Raw genomic sequence first — 15122 nt, forward strand, 5'->3', positions numbered from 1 at the left:
TAAAAAGTCCCTTCAACAAAATAGCTTCTTTACAAGCCTCGGTAATCGCCATGTACTCAGCTTCAGTGGTAGACAAAGTGATTGTAGTTTGCAAAGTGGCTTTCCAACTGATTGCACAACCTCCAATTGTAAAGAAATAACCTATGAGAGATCTTCTTCGATCAAGGTCTCTAGTAAAATCGGCATCAACATACCCAATGACTCCATCTCTAGTTCTTCCAAACTGTTAGAAAACATCAATAGTACCTCTTAAGTATCTTAAAATCCATTGAACTGTTTTCCAGTGTTCTTTACCAGAATTTGTTATATATCTGCTAACTGCACTGATTGCATATGATAAATCTAGACGTGAACAAACTATAGCATACATGAGAGATCCGACTGCATTAGAGTATGGAACATGTGGCATTTACTCAATCTCATCATCTAATTATGAAGACAAAGCCGATGAAAGTCTGAAAAGGGCTGCTAAAGAAGTACTAGCAGGCTTAGCACTCTGCATATTGAACCTGCAAAGAACTTTCTCAATATACCCTTTCTGACTTAGGTACAATTTACTTACTTTTCTATCTCTAAGAATTTCCATACCAAGTATTTTCTTTGCCGGTCCCAAATCTTTCATCTCAAATTCTTCACTTAGTTAGGCTTTAACCTTTCTTATCTCTTCTTTATCTTTTGTTGCTATCAACATGTCATCAACATAAAGAAGTAGATATACAAAGAACCATCATTGTTTTTCTTAAAGTAAATACAACTGTCAAAACTACTTCTTTTGAAATCATGAGAAGTCATAAATGAATCAAACCTCTTGTACCACTATCTTGGTAACTGTTTCAAACCGTAAAAGGAGTTTTTTAGCAAACAAACATAGTCCTCTTTTTCTGATACTGTAAAACCCTCTAGTTGTTGCATATAAATATCCTCCTCAAGTTCTCTATGCAAAAATACAGCTTTTACATCTAACTGCTCAAGCTCCAAATCACGCATGGCCACAATACCAAGCAAATCTTGAATTGAACTATGCTTCACAACTGGGGAGAACACATCTGTGAAGTCCACTCCTGGAATTTGACTGTAACCCTTTGCAACAAGCCTTGCTTTATTTCTGGATTCTTTAACTCCTGGAGCCCCTTCTTTCTTTTTAAACACCCATTTACAACGAAAGCCTTTTTACCTTTAGGAAGTTTCACAAGATCCTATGTTTCGTATTTGTAAGGTGATTCCATCTCCTCTTGCATAGCAAACATCCACTTTTCTAAGTCTTCACAGCTAACTACCTTAGAATAATTAGATAGCTCTTGGTTTGCATCTATATCTTCAGCCACATTTAAAACATAAGCAACTAGATCAGCCTCGACATACTTCTTTGGAGGTTTAATTTCTATTCTAGTTCTATTTTTGGTGATAGAGTATTGTGGTGAAAAAGCAACTCTATTCTCAATTCTTGCACTAGCTTGAAGAGTCGACTCTGTATTAATTTGATGCTCCACCTGCTTTTGATTTTCTTTATTGGAAGAGTCTTTAAGAGATAAGTTAGGTAGCATAACAGTTTCATCAAAAACAACATCTCTGCTAATCAAAACTTTTCTATTTTCAGGACACCATAACTTATACCTTTTTACACCGGCTTTATGACCAAGAAAAACAAATTTAATGGATCTCGATTCCAATTTTCCATTATCAACATGAGCGTATGCAAGACACCTAAAGATCTTTAAATCAGAATAATTAGCATGATTACCAGACCATACCTCTTGTGGAGTCTTTTTCTCAGTGGCAATGAATGGAGATTGGATGATAAAAAAACATGCAGTAGAGGCTGCTTCTGCCCAAAACGACTTTGGTAAGTGGCATTTGACAACATACATCGAACCTTCTCCATGATAGTTCTGTTTATTCATTCTGCAAAGCCATTTTGCTGTGGAGTATGGCGAACTGTCAAGTGTCTCGCGATCCCTTCTAACTGCCATTGTCTGTGTGGAGGTATTTTATTTTTTTTCCCCGTCTGTTTTTCAATCATAATTTTCCAAGACTTAAATGCGAAAAACACATCGCTTTTCTTCTTCAGAAAGAACGTCCAAACTTTTCTGAAAAAATCATCAATAAAAGTTAGCATATAATTAGCTCCCCCTCTCGAAGGCACTCTGGATGGCCCCCACAAATTAGAATGAATATACTCTAATGTTCCCTTTGTGTTATGGATTCATCTGGTAAATCGAACTCTCTTTTGCTTCCCAAAAACACAATGCTCACAGAACTTCAGTTTGTAAATTCCTTGCCCATCAAAAAGTCCTCTTTTGCTCAATTCTGCCATGCCATTCTCACTCATATTCTCTAGGCATATATGCCAAAGTTTAGTAATATCATCATCTGAAAAAGTAAAGGAAACGAAAGCTGCATCACCAATAACAGTAGAACCTTGCAAAACATATAACTTGGCAGTCTTTTTGTACTCTTTCATCACAACAAGGGAACTTTTGGAAATCTTCAAAACCCTACTTTCAACTGTGTATCTGTACCCTTTTGAATTAAGAGTACTCAACAAAATTAAATTTCTCTTCAATTTTGGAACATGTCATACGTCACTAAGTATTCTGATAACTCCGTCAAACATCTTAACTTTAATCGTTCTAACGCTTACAATTTTACACGAAACATTATTTCTCATCAAAACAACACCTTCAGACATTGTTTCGTAAGTTGTAAACCAATCTCGATTAGGACTCATGTGGAAGGAGCAGCCCGAATTAAGGATTCAGTCCTCCCTCACTTTAGAATTGTTGATAGAATTAACTAGAAGTTCACCATCGCTGTAGTCTTCTACAATATCAGCTTCTCCGGAATTTTCTGGTTGTTTTCCCTTTTGATTCGTAGCTTCCCTTTTGATCTTATTCTGTAGCTTATAACACTCAGATTTAATGTGCCCTTTCTTCTTGTAGAAGTTACAAATTTTACTTCTGTTTAAAGACTTCGATCTACCCTTAGATTTACTGTGAGGATTCTGTTCCTGTGTCCTCCCACAATCATCATCAATATTCTGATCTTGTCTCTCACGAACAATGAGACCCTCAACCTGAGAGTCTTTTTTAACCACAAGATGCTTCATCTTATCATACAAGGTCAAAGAATCATAAACGTCATCAACTGTGAGAGACTCATGGCTATATAAAATCATGTCTCTAAAAGTTGAATAAGACGGGGGCAACGAACAAAGTAGAATCAACCTTAGATTTTCCTTATCATACTGAACCTCTATGGCCTCCAAGTTTGAGAGAATTTCTTTAAACACTATTAAGTGTTCTTGCACAGATGCGCCTTCCTCCAAATGATGAGCATAATGACGCTGCTTCATATGCAAGTTGCTAGTTAGAGTTTTTGACATACATATTTGTTCCAGCCTCTTCCATAATGCAGCAACGGTCTTTTCCTTTACCACATCCTGTAAAATTTCGTTGGACAAATACAGATGTAACTGTGTTAACGCCTTTCGATCATTGTGCTTCTTCTCTTCCTCCATCGATGTCAAAGGCATCTTATCTACCCCTAGCAGGGCTTCCTCTAAATCCATCTGTGCAAGAACTGCTCGTATCTTTATCTGCCACAATGCAAATCTGGTGTTGCGATCCAACAGCGAAATTTCATACTTCAAAGACGCCATTACCGTGATCGATATGAAAAACCAAGAAGCTCTGATACCAATTTGAAAAAAATAAAACGTTGGTAATGACAATATATCACAAAGAAAAGAGAAATAAAAATAAAAAACACACAGATTTTACGTAAAAACCCTTTCGGAAAAAACTACGGGTAGAGGAAAAGAAAATTCACTATGTCGAATTCGAATTAATACAAGAGGAATAGACTATGTCTATTTATAGGCTTTGTAAAGCCATATTCTAATAGGAGTGTAGTAAGATTGAAACACCTTACTCTAACCAATATAAAATAGATGGAGTTTAATAAGGTTTAAAAAATCTTATTCTAAAATAAAATAAAAGAAGTGTAGTTCTATATGGATTTTACGTTTATTTTATTTTACCACTTGTATTTTATTTAAATAAGGATTCGGTCACTTAATTCTAACATCTATTATTATTTTAGTTAACTTATAAATATAACATATATATGTAATATATACATGCATATATCAGTAAAACCATGACAGGCCATCACCCAACCATTTAATTAATGGTATAATTGCTACATTAGTCACTTTTATTTAATTTAATCTATACTTCAACTTTTAACCCTTTCGTGATTTAGTCCTCACACCTTAATAACTCTTAATTTCATGAAGTATACTTATCTAAAATTTAATTCGCCTCATATATAACTCCATAAATATTTAATAAAAATATTTACTAGTCCGATTTACGAAAACGAAGTCTCAAAACTACACTTTTCGTCACCACTGACTATCGAGTCGTTACAGAATTTTCAAACTTGGTCTTGTTCGATTGAGTATTAAGTTGAATTATGTGATGTTGTGATGAAGAATTATGTTTTATAATATTTATGAAATGATTTGGGAATGGTTGATGGCAGTGAAGATTTGGTTTTAAACATTTCAAACAAGTTTTGGGCATTCTATCTTTGGTGTCGCGACATCTAACCTTCAGTGTTGCAACATTAAAGTCAATAAGAGTAATCTGTATTCAATGGCGCAACATTAAAGTCATAAGGGTAAACTATCCTCGGTGTCATGACATCAGGACGTCAATGTCGCGACATCAGTTCGGTGTTGCAACACCCAATTTCCAACGTTGCAACATTGACCCTGTTTACCCTGTTTTGACCCAAATAAGCCTCGATTGGCTCCTGATTGTAACCAAACTTTAATGAAAACCTAGAAATGACTTAAATGACAACAAAGGAGTCCAATTATGTTAAAACAAAGTTTTAAAATTTATGATAGAGGTAGCTTAGTGTATTAATGTAACATCACTTACTCGTGAGGAAATCGGCTCACTTCGAGTAAGGGGTGTTATAATTAAAGTTAATTAAGTTAATTAATTTTTATTTTGAATAATGTTACTTTTTATCAATTACATAAAGTAAAATTACATTATATGTTGAATATATTAAAAATATTTTTAATTATTATTTTAAAAAATCTATTATAATATTAATTTGAATTGACAAATTAATATATTTTAGTTATAATTAATATTTTAAATAATAAATATTATTTTATATTAATTATTGTACTTAAAAATATAATATTTAAATATTTAATTAAATATTAATTAGATAAATCACTTATAACACAGAGAAATATATAAAGATGCCATAAGTTTGTTGGTAAATGTCATAATTTGGGCTAATGTGGGTGGCAGTTAGGAAAGACTTACGTCTGAATTGAATTATAAATTAAAAAATAAATAAAATTTTAGCCTTATGTTAATTAAATTTATAATTTTATCATTTTTTTTGACGGCAAGGTTGGGGCCACCGCCCCTGGCCGCACTGAGTCAATCGACTGAGTAATCAAACTGGAAAATTTCCACTCATTTCAATTCAATGACGCCACTTGGGTTTAACCACTTATGGAGAGTTTTGGGTTAATTTCATTAGATGTCCCCACTCCATAGCCTAAAATTTTAAATTAGTCCTTAAATTTTAAAATATTTTAATTGAGTCAATATCAAATCAATCAAATTTTTCTCTAATAAGTTGTCAATTTTGACTTTAAATTCTAGCTCAGATATAATGTGCAATATATGCAAAAGATGTGAAACCAACTTTAAACACATATACACTAATTGCATAGACAAACTGTAGCTAATATGTTAATAAAAGAAAGTTTCATTAAAATTAGGTTTATTTTTAATATGCTAGATTCAAGTTGTCTACATGATAAGTGTACATGTATTTTAAATTTAAGCAATGCATTCTAAATACACTCACTTGTCTGATTCGAGCCAACATTTATAACAAAAGTTGACAACTAGGCCAACAGAATCACTTGATTAATACGATGCTGTTATATTAAGGAGTCAATTAGAACATTTTGAAATTTAGGGATCAATTGATAATATGGGTCATAGTTTAGGGATATGGTGGATTTAACCCTTGATTTTTTTATGGTTTTCCGGACAAACGACGTCACTTGCACAAAAGAAAGTGAGCCAATCTAGCCCACAGAAAAAACCGGGATATAGGTCGAAATTCCAGATTTGCTCCAGATTTTAGAATAACAAGAGTTATTGTTCTTTTTTTCTTTTTTTTTCCAATATTAGCCCTCCCAGTGCCTCCCTCTCGTTTTCTTGATTTTGGGGTAAAAATTTGATCCTTTTCTTCTATGATATGAAGTGGATGATGCCTTGAATTGCAACGATATCTCACCGTCCTCCACTCTCAGATCGTCGCAGTTTTCTAGCTCGATCCGTTTGATTTTCCGGAACCCGAAATCCGACCCGGAGGTTGAAACGATGTTTCTCTTGGATTGGTTCTACGGCGTTCTTGCTTCCCTCGGTCTATGGCAGAAAGAGGCTAAGATCTTGTTTCTCGGCCTCGATAATGCCGGTAAAACCACACTGCTTCACATGTTGAAAGACGAGGTTCGTTGTTTTTTTCCTTTTTGTTACTTAGCCTCATACATTGAAGTCTGTTTTTTTTTTAATCCTCAAAAACCCCTAAATTGAAAGTATAATTTTGGATCTCCAAATCAACTCCGATTCCTGTATCATCTACTTCAGAGTTCTGGGTTTTTTTTTGGAAGATATTAAAATCCTTTTAAATGCTTTATCATTTAGAAAAATGACGAAATTTTGAGGTAATTAACGATGTTGATAATTGTTTTTACTGTTTCCAGAGATTGGTTCAACATCAGCCAACTCAGTATCCCACATCTGAGGAACTTAGTATTGGGAAAATTAAGTTTAAAGCTTTTGACTTGGGTGGCCATCAAATTGCTCGCCGAGTCTGGAAAGATTACTATGCTAAGGTAACCCTAAAGCTGAAATTCATGCCTATTTTTTCATTAACATTTCCTTGATTTTAGGTTTCAATGTTTATTAGTTTTAATTATTCTCTGCATTCAGTGAAATCTGTTTTTCTTTTAATTCATTTTCAGTGGTTTTACAATCTCAGTTTGGAAGGGTTTTATTAGTTTTGTTAACAGAATTTTCTTTATGTTCGTACGTCTCTCTGATGTTTTCATGCCTCGGCTATCTTTTCGCACTTCTTGATGGATTTTTTTTTACCGATGATCAATTGTTGTATGCTAAATTTCAAATTGTTTCATGGTCATTAATTTCAGTGAGGCTGGTGTTATGATCACCTTACGAAAATGCCTAATGTAATGCTTTAGCAGATTGATTTGTTTCTCTAGTTGTCTTGGAAAGGTGGCCATTGGCCCAGTATTATCTGTTAGCTGTAGCTTTCTGCAACCTTATAGCTTGCTGTTGGTTGATTTTTATGAAGATATTTCAAAAGCATATAAAACAAAAATCATAAAAAAGAAAGAAGAGATTCCTTGGGTGCTTGGGTGCCTGGTTCCTTGGGTGTTTGTTATGGGTGTAACAAAGAAGTTGTCTGTACGAATGTGCCGTTTTTACACTTCATTGCTTCCAAGCGACGTACAATTTAGGATGAGACTGGGTTCAGATGACATTTTCTACATCATGCTGCGGTTGCAATTATGTTGCCTTACTCTCATGTCGATTGTTCTTTTTGCTGCTTTTGTTCCCATTGGTTTCTTGTTAGAACCAATGATTGCCTGGTCTCAAGTGAATACTTTGAACCGTATGTTTTATGGGTTCCAGGTGGATGCTGTGGTTTACCTTGTAGATGCCTATGATAAAGAGAGGTTTGCAGAATCGAAGAAGGAACTCGATGCACTGCTTTCGGACGAGGCCCTTGCCAATGTCCCGTTTCTTATCCTAGGAAACAAGATCGATATACCATACGCTGCCTCGGAGGATGAATTACGTTACCATCTGGGCCTCACAAACTTTACCACAGGCAAGGGGAAGGTAAACCTAGCAGACTCAAATGTCCGTCCGCTAGAGGTATTTATGTGCAGCATAGTCCGCAAAATGGGATATGGGGACGGCTTTAAGTGGATGTCTCAGTATATCAAGTAGGGTAATGGCTAGAAAGATGCATTAAGACGATCTTAGACTTCCAAGCCCCAATTTCAGGTATAAAAAAATGTATTCTTTTAAACTGTTTGAGCTGACCCCTAAGTGGGTTTTAAATTTGATGCTATTTGGTGTTGGATGTATATAGGAAGGGAGGTTATATTCTCACTGCTCTGTAAAATCTCTACTTGTGGCGGCATATCTCTGGTACTGTAGTTGTCTCAATGAACTTCCATATCTTCTTACTATAATGAGTTTGTTTTCGCTAGAAAGTAATGTTTTCATTAGTTGCGTTATGTTGTAGCTATGTCATTGAGTCATAGGGTTAGTGGCAAAGATGGAAAAGTTAACTGTTAAAATTAGGCTTTTTGTCAACTTTCTCATCATTTGAGCATATTTAAAATTTGTACATCAAATTGGACGGTTCAGATTTGTAAAGATAATGTTAATAAATCTGAGGAAGGTTAATTCTCTTTCTAATACGTTAGATATCGGTATGCATTTACGTGTTCTACATAAACTTTATGTTAGATTTGGATCAAGATATAATGCCGAAGTTAATGACCAGGTTGACATAATTACTTGATACTATTGTAAGATTTCGTAATTTTGTATAACGTTTATAAAAAAAATATTTAAAATTTTAACTTCTTTTGGAATTAACCCTATTTTTATAAATATTATTGATATAAATCATATAGAATGGAGTGGAATACAATGAACAAAGCCGACTCTCTATTCATGTAAGGCCACAATTTGGATAATCGGAGGGTGAGATTAATTATTATATGATAATATTTTAATACTATAATAGTGAGATTAAAATTAAAATTAATGGTGAAATATATATTTGGATGAAATTGCAATAATAATGGTGCAGTGAAAATATAAAAGGACTATTAAGCATATTAAATTTAAGGGTAAATTACACCAACAGTCATCCAACTTTTGGGTAACTGACAAAACAGTTATCTAGGTCTCACTTCAATCACTTAACTTTCAAAAAGTAACAAAACGGTCACCAACGTTATTAAAAAGTGACAAAATAGTCACCGGTTAACGATTGTCGTTAGGGTTTTAACGGGATTGCTAATGTGGCAAGTTAACCAGCTGATGTGACAAGTTAACTTGCCACGTTGGCGAAACGGTTGATTGGGGCGGGTTTAGGGAAAAAAATGGGTAAGGGTTATGAGTTAATGTAATGTTTTAGGGTTAGAAATAGATTAGGGAAAGGGATTTGAGGGGAGAAAAAGGAAAATCGATTTGGGAAATTTTGATCTTGATTTAGGGTTTTTTAGGGTTTAAACTGAATTGAGAATCGATTAAGAAGGGTTTAGGGTTAGAAATTCGTTTAATAATCCATTAATAGGGTATAAGGTTTAGGGTACGATTGTCTATTTTGTTTGGGGAGAAAAGAAGACGAACCAGAAACCATTCAATTTTTTTATTGCCAGCGACAATGGGCAATAGAAAAGAAGCTACCAGTGGTGTTACATCCACTTTAACGGGTAAGTTGTTGCATTTAGTTTTAAATTTTTTGGATTTCAATGTTGCTATTTCGATTTAAGGTTATTTCTATTTCAATTTTAGTTTCGATTCTGATTTCGATTTTGATTTCAATTTTAAAATACTCACTGATTTTGATTTTGATTTTGATTCTAATTTTGATCTCGATTTAGATTTAGAATTTGATTTTGATTTCGATCTGGATTTCGATTTTGTATTGTATGTCATGTGCATGATGTTTATTGTTTGTTTCTGCCATTGTATGAATGCCATTATCAAATTGATGTTTATTGTGTATATCTGCCATTGTATGAATGTCATTATCAAATTGATGTGTATTGCATATATCTGCTATTGTATGAATGCCTTATCAAACTGATGTTTATTGTGTATATCTGCCATGATGTTTATTGTGTATATTGTGTATAACTACCATTATCAAACTGGTTGTTGCCTATTATTGACTGCCATGTGCATGACAAAAATGGTTGTGTTTGTTGTCTGCCATTATTAAATTATTTTTTTTATTGGTTGTTGTCTGTCATGTGCATGACAGAAGTGTTTGTATTAAATTATTGGGCATTTTGTATTGGTTATTGTCTGACATAAATGGTTAAAGTGTTTGCCTATATTGTCTGCCTTTATTGATGAGTACTTTGTTTGGCAGGTTTAATTGATGAAAATTTTAATGAGAATGAAGAAAACATGTCTGGTAGTGATGTGTCTGGTAGTGATAGTGATGCATCTGAAAGAGTTAGTTTAGATGGTTTAGACATGGATGGTATAGAAGTAGATGAACTGTGTGATAGTGATGATTCTGTAAGGTTAGATAGTGCACATGAATCTGACTCAGATGGCCAAAATTGGCCTGAGTTTAACTTAGAGAATGACATGAGTAATCCTAGACTTAAGGTTGGAATGTTTTTTAAGTCTAAAGATAGTCTAAAAGAAGCTGCCAAGCAGTATGGTAGGTTGAATAGTTATTTTATTAAGTTTCCAAAAAATGATTTAAAAAGGTTAAAGGTAGTCTGCAATGAAAAATGTTCTTGGTTCATATGGGCTTCTAGGCTAAACCCTAATGACCCTACTGACTAGACTTGGTATATTAGGAGTTCAAACCCTAACCATACTTGTTCTAAAGTCTATAAAAATAGGAATGTAGCCTCAACTTGGATAGGTGAACAGTATAAAGAAAAATTCATTACTGATCCTGATTATTCTCTGAAATCATTACAGCAAGATGTCAAAAGAGATTTTTGTTGCTTGGTCTCACTAACCAAATGTAGGAGGGCTAAACTTAGGGCATTGGAATTAATTGAAGGAGCTCATAAGGCTCATTATAAGAAGATTTATGAGTACTTTTGGAGGTTAGGACCCAAAATGAGGGAACAACAACAATCTGTTATTTGGATAACAGATTAGTTCAAATGATGTATGTCTGTTTGCAGGCATGCAAAGATGGCTATAGGGCTGGTTGTACAAGGATAGTAGGTTTAGATGGATGTTTCTTAAAGGGCTACTATGGTGGCTACTTGCTTGCAGTTGTTGGGATAGATGCAAATAATGGCATCTATCCACTTGCATATACTGCTATCGAAAGTGAAAACCAAGCATCATGGCTTTGGTTCTTGGAGTTGCTTGTAATAGACTTGGAAATTGTGAGCTCGTACCAGATATCTTTATGTCTGAAAAACAAAAGGTAAAACTCAAGTTATATATATTTTTTATGTTGTTTCTATTTAGGGTTTGTCAAAGAATTAAACTATTTTTTTCCTAATTGCAGGGACTTTTGGAAGCAATATGTATGTTGTTTCCTAATGCAGAAACAAGACACTGTGTTAGACACCTACATTCCAATTTCAAGAATGTTGGTTTCCGAACAAAGGAGTTGAAAGATTTGCTTTGGAAAGCTGCCAAAGCAAGCACTACAAGGGAGTTCGATAATGCCATGGATGAACTGAGAAAAATCAATCAGCATGCTTATGACTGGTTAAAGAAGAAGAACCCTACTCACTGGTTAAGGTCTCACTTCTCAATTAGGAGCCATTCTGACATGTTGGTGAATAATCTATCTGAATCATTTAACAAGGTAAATCCCTATGTTTTATATTTCTTATTGATCATTAGCAATTCACTAATCATTTATGTGGTTTATGGATAGATGATACTGGAAGCAAGATGTAAACCTATTCTGACCATGATAAAAACAATAAGGACCAAGATTATGTTACTTATTGTCAAGAAGAAAGAAGAAGCTGACAAATGGAAAGGAATTTTGTGTCCAAAGATCAAGAAAAAACTGGATGTAAATATAAAAGATTCATTAAGGTAAAGATTGTTTCTAATGTCTATATTCTGACTTAATGTTGCTGATCACATGCACTGATTTTTGGAAAGCTATTGACTTTTTTTAATACGTATGCAATGATTGTTGGAAAGTTGTTGACTATTTTTTAATATGCATGCAATGATTGTTGGAAAGCTGTTGACTATTTTTTAATATGCATGCAATGATTGTTGGAAAGCTGTAGACTATTTTTTAATATGCATGCAATGATTGTTAGTGTGTTGCTTATTTTTTAGTATGCATGCAATGAGTTTTTTTTATAATATACATGTAGTGACTGCTTTTTTAGGGGGGGTGTGTGTCATTGTATGTTTTAACCAAGATGCTCACTGTTTTTTAGGTGTGTTCCATCATATGCTGGTGGGGACAAGTATCAAGTTGAATGTGGTCCAAGTAGCCAGCATGTGGTGGACTTAGTTTAGAATTCTTACTCCTGCAGGAATTGGGATCTCACTGGCATCCTTGCATGCATGCATTAGCTGTCATTCATGTAAAAAATGAGTTCCTAGAGACCTATGTGCAAACTTGGTACACCAAGCAAACGCAGCTTCAAATTTACTCAAATTTTGTAAGTCCAGTAAGGGGTCCTAAACAATGGGCCTATGTGTCAAACATGCTACCAATACTACCTCCTCCACTAAGAAGGCCACCTGGTAGACCTATTAAAGTGAGAAGGAAAGAACCTGATGAACCACAAACAACAGAAAGGTTGAGCAAGAGAGGGGTGGAGATGAGGTGCAGTAAATGCAAAATAATAGGCCACAATAAGAGGAGTTGCAAAGGGGAAGTTGGCCAAAATATTCTAGTAAGTAATTTTCCTTAATTTATAGTATACTTATATCTATGAATTTGTTTGTTTTTCACATTTCTTTTATTCTTGTAGGCTAAAAGGCATCAAATTGGTGTTAGAACCCAGCAACAGGCTACCCCAAGTCAGCAAGAGGGTACCCCAACTCAACAAGGTGCCCCAACTCAGTTACCTACTGCCCCAACTCATCAAGAAGCTGCCCTAAGACAAAGCTCCCATTAAAGAGAAAATCAACCACAACCACTGTTAGATGGATGCCTTCTACTCAAGAGTCATCCATGACAGACCATTGATGATGATGTGAACAGACTGTATTTTGTTAACCTTTTAAAACTGTGTAAATTTGCCTGCTACTGATTATTAATTTAGGCAGATATTTTTTGGGAAATTTGCCTATGATTGCTACTGTTGATAAACTTAGGCATAGTCACTGAATTTTTTTGTAAATTTCCCTACAATTCACATATGCTCAATTGTAATGAATTGTAGGAAAATTTGGCAATATTTTGCCCCTCATTCCTTTTGAAAACAGTTTGGCATTTTGGCCTTAATATATGAGCAATTATCCATGCTATTTGTTATCCAACTGTTAAGCAATTTGTATACCAACTGTTATCTTTTCTAACTAGCAGCCATGTATACCAACTGTTAAGAAATTTGTATATCAATTGTTATCTTTTCTAACCAGCAGCTATGTATACCAAGTGTTAAGTAATTTGTAAACAACAACATGAGCTAGTTAGCTATGTATACTAACAGCCATTTTTAACACATGTTAAGCAACAAAAATATTCCAACACAATTTGTAATCAACAAAAATTTTCCATTTCATTCAAGTGTTTGTAAACAACATGATATGGTTAGCCATGTATAACAGCAGCCATCTATACCAATATAAGCTACAATTTACCAGCAACAAAATTACAAAACATAAGCTGGTTTTCAATTAACATAAAATAATTTTTAAGGTTTTGAAAACAACAAAACAATAACAATTACAAGCACCAAAAACCAGGTTCTTCTCTCCCTTTTCCTTACATCCTCTAATGTCTTCATTTTTTTCAGCAGACCCAACAACACAACTCTTAAACAGGGCGTCAATGGTGGATTAAACCAGCTGAAAAACTGACATGGTTTTTGAAATCCACTGCCGAATTTCTTACACCCAAAAAACCTCCTACCTGGGTTGTCATTGGACCAAGACGTGTTTAATTTGGTTGGGTTTCCACAATAGCACACCGGAATCACTTCAGGCATATCCATTTTCCCTCTTCTCCTTCTTTTCTTCTTCTTCTTTTTCTTTTTCTCAAACCCTAAAATGGTGCTAGTACTATTGTTAAAGTGTTACTAACTGGCCAGCTAGACTTAAGGTTGACAGCAAGGACTCCATCACCTACCACGTCACTTTACTGTGACGTCTGTGAGGGAAAACGGTAAAAATGACCGTTTTGTTACTTTTTGAAAGTTAAGTGACTGAAATGAAACTTAGGTGACTATTTTGTCAGTTACCCCAAAGTTGGGTGACTGTTGGTGTAACTTACCCTAAATTCAATTATAGATGTAAAATAAATAATTATTTTTCATATTAAAAGATAAAAATATATACTAAGTTTGTACTTATCTTAAAATAATTTTATTGATAAATAATTAAAGTTTCATTAATTATATTTGTATTTATTTTTATTATTTACATAATACTTATTTATGTTAAATTATATATTTTATATAATAAAAGTAATCAATCATTTTTAACATTTTTGACATATATATTTAACATATATTTATATTAAATATTAAACTACATTAAAATAATGGGATAAATTCCAAAATTATAATCAACTATGGTTTAATGTGTAATTGTATACATGAACTTTGATTTTGTGCAATTTTATACATGAAATTTTGATTTGATCCAATTCTTATAAATTATTAACACAATTATTGATATAACATCATTTTATGTTTATATATTGCATACATAAATAATTCTATTTATCCAATATAAAAGTAAATTGAAATATTTATTTCTTTAAAAGTGTATGATTAACTCAAAATTAAAGTTTCAAATATACATTTGAAACACAATTAGAGTTCCATGTGTACAATTGCACCAAGTTAAAGTTCATGCACATAATTGCACATTAAATCAAATTTATGTAAAATTTTGAGATTTATCTTGAAAATAATAATTAAAAATTATTTATGATAATGAATTTATATATTATTAGATTGTTTGTATAAAAATAAAATTTTATATAATAAAACTTATAATATGTTTTTGTTTATTTTTATATTTATATAATATATGTATTATTATGATAAATTATTTTATGGATTTTTCCCACTACATCATTCATGGTCCCTTTCAAATTATTTA

The 15122-nt window shown here is 33.4% G+C and overlaps 3 protein-coding genes across 4 annotated transcripts; all 3 read left to right on the plus strand.

Moving 5' to 3' along the window:
- Window positions 1–6019: 6019 nt before the first annotated feature.
- Window positions 6020–8564, plus strand: LOC108457648 (GTP-binding protein SAR1A-like). Of its 2 annotated transcripts, XR_001867124.2 has the most exons (4): window positions 6082–6560; window positions 6815–6946; window positions 7767–8144; window positions 8233–8564. XR_001867124.2 is itself a non-coding variant. In XM_017756704.2 (3 exons), exons 1-3 carry the CDS (start codon window positions 6432–6434, stop codon window positions 8085–8087), a joined length of 582 nt encoding a protein of 193 aa, XP_017612193.1. In that variant the 5' UTR covers window positions 6020–6431; the 3' UTR covers window positions 8088–8564. The 2 variants fall into 2 exon arrangements, 1 of the variants encoding a protein (XP_017612193.1); XM_017756704.2 differs by having other exon boundaries at window positions 6020–6560; window positions 7767–8564.
- A 2814-nt stretch (window positions 8565–11378) lies between these two features.
- On the plus strand, window positions 11379–12028 carry LOC128296459 (uncharacterized). Its single transcript, XM_053031678.1, has 2 exons — window positions 11379–11679; window positions 11752–12028. Exons 1-2 carry the CDS (start codon window positions 11395–11397, stop codon window positions 11920–11922), a joined length of 456 nt encoding a protein of 151 aa, XP_052887638.1. The 5' UTR covers window positions 11379–11394; the 3' UTR covers window positions 11923–12028.
- Window positions 12029–12250: 222 nt separating this feature from the next.
- On the plus strand, window positions 12251–13133 carry LOC128296296 (uncharacterized). The gene is made up of 2 exons (XM_053031431.1): window positions 12251–12742; window positions 12821–13133. The coding sequence occupies exons 1-2, from the start codon at window positions 12404–12406 to the stop codon at window positions 12965–12967; spliced, it is 486 nt and encodes a 161-aa protein (XP_052887391.1). The 5' UTR covers window positions 12251–12403; the 3' UTR covers window positions 12968–13133.
- The last annotated feature ends 1989 nt before the right edge of the window (window positions 13134–15122 follow it).

The sequence above is a fragment of the Gossypium arboreum genome, chromosome 8 (assembly GCF_025698485.1).
Source record: "Gossypium arboreum isolate Shixiya-1 chromosome 8, ASM2569848v2, whole genome shotgun sequence".
Taxonomy (NCBI): domain Eukaryota; kingdom Viridiplantae; phylum Streptophyta; class Magnoliopsida; order Malvales; family Malvaceae; genus Gossypium; species Gossypium arboreum.

Bases quoted from the DNA above. Each gene is read 5' to 3' on its own strand.
- LOC108457648 (XM_017756704.2), top strand. From the start codon at position 6,432: ATGTTTCTCTTGGATTGGTTCTACGGCGTTCTTGCTTCCCTCGGTCTA. The intron at 6,561-6,814 runs GTTCGTTGTTTT...TACTGTTTCCAG, and splicing joins TTCACATGTTGAAAGACGAG to AGATTGGTTCAACATCAGCC. The intron at 6,947-7,766 runs GTAACCCTAAAG...TATGGGTTCCAG, and splicing joins GGAAAGATTACTATGCTAAG to GTGGATGCTGTGGTTTACCT.
- LOC128296296 (XM_053031431.1), top strand. From the start codon at position 12,404: ATGCATGCATTAGCTGTCATTCATGTAAAAAATGAGTTCCTAGAGACC. The intron at 12,743-12,820 runs GTAAGTAATTTT...TTATTCTTGTAG, and splicing joins AAGTTGGCCAAAATATTCTA to GCTAAAAGGCATCAAATTGG.
- LOC128296459 (XM_053031678.1), top strand. From the start codon at position 11,395: ATGTTGTTTCCTAATGCAGAAACAAGACACTGTGTTAGACACCTACAT. The intron at 11,680-11,751 runs GTAAATCCCTAT...GTTTATGGATAG, and splicing joins TATCTGAATCATTTAACAAG to ATGATACTGGAAGCAAGATG.